General features: G+C 45.2%; 1 protein-coding gene across 1 annotated transcript in view; it reads left to right on the forward strand.

Moving 5' to 3' along the window:
* The window catches only part of LOC308382368 (phospholipid-transporting ATPase ABCA1), a gene marked incomplete at both ends in the record, with an annotated part of 237,019 nt that overhangs the window by 45,526 nt on the left and 188,993 nt on the right, over window positions 1-2,500 (forward strand). The window contains one exon of the mRNA XM_080860090.1: window positions 1,176-1,373. Coding sequence (XP_080716216.1) covers window positions 1,176-1,373 — 198 coding nt within the window. The remainder of the gene's footprint in view (window positions 1-1,175; window positions 1,374-2,500) is intronic.

Below are 2,500 nucleotides of genomic sequence, written 5' to 3' on the forward strand. Positions count from 1 at the left end.
TTGGAGAGGTGGAGATGGAGTGATAGTGGTGTAGAGGAGGGGACAGCAGAGGAGAAGATGAAAGAAGGAGAAGATAAGAGAGAAAAGGGCAGGAAAAGAGGACACTGGAGAAGGGAGGAGTTGTGGAGAGGAGAGCAGAGGAGAAGGAGCAGAGTGGTCTGAATGGGGAGATAACAGGAGAGGAGGAGAGGAATGTTTGGACTGATGGTGAAGGAGCAGGAAGGAGAGGAAGGTGGTTGGGAAGAGAAGCAGTAGGGTATAAGGTAGGAGGTGAGAGAGGAGGGAAGAGAGGAGGAAGAGGAGGAGTATGAAGGAGAGTGGAGATGGAGATGAGATTAAGGTAGGAGGGAAGAGAGGAAAGGTGGAGGAGGATGAGGAGCAGAAGAAGGAGAGTAGAGAGGGAGAAGAGAATAAGGTAGGAGGAGAGAGAGGAGCAGGAGGATGAGGAGCAGTAGGAAGGAGAGTGGAGAGGGAGAAGAGAGTAAGGAAGGAGGAGAGAGAGGAGCAGGAGGATGAGGAGCAGTAGGAAGGAGAGTGGAGAGGGAGAAGAGAGTAAGGAAAGAGGGTAGAGGAAAGGAAAATGACAGAGAGGGGGCTAGGAACAGGAGAGGAGTAACAGGAGATGACTCCTCAGAGATGAAAGGAGAGGGAGGTGGAGCAGAAGGAGAAGGGATGAGAGTAGAGGTAGAAGAAGGGAGAGGCGGTAGGTGAAAATATCAGGTCAGGGAAATAAGATGATGATGACAGATGATGAACGGTGACCATTCAGTTGCTAATTAAAAGGAGGCTCTCCTTGTGACTCCTTGAAAACATTGAGAAAAAATACCAACATATTTCCACCGGATTGTCATCCCATACTGTTCCATATATTTTCTACAATTGATTTAATACAAATCTAGTCTTCTAGAATATAATCATATATGCCACTTTTGCGTTGGTGTTTTTAGTTAGGTGAAATATACAAAAATATCAAAGCATGGCTGACTACCTAAAAGAGTCTAACAGGCCTCTGTGTCCCAAGTGTTAATTACTAATAGCTCCAGAAATGTAATATTATATATTATAAATCTAATACATTTTCTATTAAAATGAACTCTCTATCTCGCTCTCTCTCTTTCTTTCCCTCTCTCTTTCTTTTGTTTTCTTTCTCTCTCTCTTCTCTGATGAACAATAAGGACTTGCTGAGGAACCCCTTCTTTGCGGCGGCTCTAGACCAGCGGCTCCAAGGGACCGGACTAACCGCTGCACTCATTGCCAACTTCCTGTACAACGGGCCCCCAGGGAATCGCCCAGCGGGGATGCCCAACTACGACTGGCGCGACGCATTCAATACCACCAGCCAGATTCTGGAGCAGCTGACCAAATTCATTGGGGTGAGCGATTCTGTCTCTCTCTATCTCTCTCTCTCTCTATCTATCTCTCTCTCTTTTTCTCTCTCTCTCTGTCTGTCTCTCTCTCTTTTTCTCTCTCTGTCTCTCTCTCTCTCTCACACTCTCTCCCTCCCTCCATTGGAGGATCAAAAAGGCATTCCAAAGGATTTCTCTCTCTCTCTCTCTCTCTCTCTTTCTGCCTCTCTCTTACCCACTCTCCCTCCCTCCATTGGAAAAGGCATTCCAAAAGTTTATATGCTTTGCAACCACACAAATTGTTACTATTGCCATTTAGATAGAAAGTTAGAGATGTTCTAATTGTATTATTATGCCATGAAATCGGTTTCTCTTTCTTTATCCGTCTGTCTTCCTTCTGTGTGTTTTTTGTTACCCTTTCCAAGACTTTCTCTCTCTCTCTATCTCTTTTTAATGTCATATGTCCATTCATTTGTAATCCTGAGCAGCTTTTGTTTTTGCCTCTTCAGAAAAAAATAAAGATGTTTATAATGAAGGCAGAAGTGAGATTGCTTTCAACGTCTCTAATTGAGACAATGCTCCACTGGTCAAAGTGTTTTGCCTGGGCCAGCGATGGCTATTAATATTGATTTTCCCGGTGCGAAAGTGTTTTTATTTTCAGGCCTTAGCAGCTCTCTGCTCTTAATGTGGTATTCTAGATCAAGAGACCTCCAGTGGGTCTAGTGGTAATCAATTCTACATTTCACCAGCCGGTGCTCCCCAAGAGGTGTTATAGGGAAAGATTAATAAATGCTGTTTATATGTTTGTATCAAAGATATAGGGGTAGATCCAGTGAGACACATACACACACACACACACACACACTCACACACAGACACACACAGACACACACACACACACACACAAACACGCACACGCACACGCACCCGCACCCGCACACGCACACGCACACGCACACGCACACGCACACGCACACGCACACGCACACGCACGCACACACACACACACACACACTCACACACACACACACACACACACACACACACACACACACACACACACACACACACACTCACACTGGACTATATGGACAAAGGTTTTCAAACACCTTACCATTTCACCAACAGGGACTGTAATGACATTATATTCAAAT

Source organism: Sprattus sprattus (assembly GCF_963457725.1).
Source record: "Sprattus sprattus genome assembly, chromosome: 21".
NCBI lineage: Eukaryota > Metazoa > Chordata > Actinopteri > Clupeiformes > Clupeidae > Sprattus > Sprattus sprattus.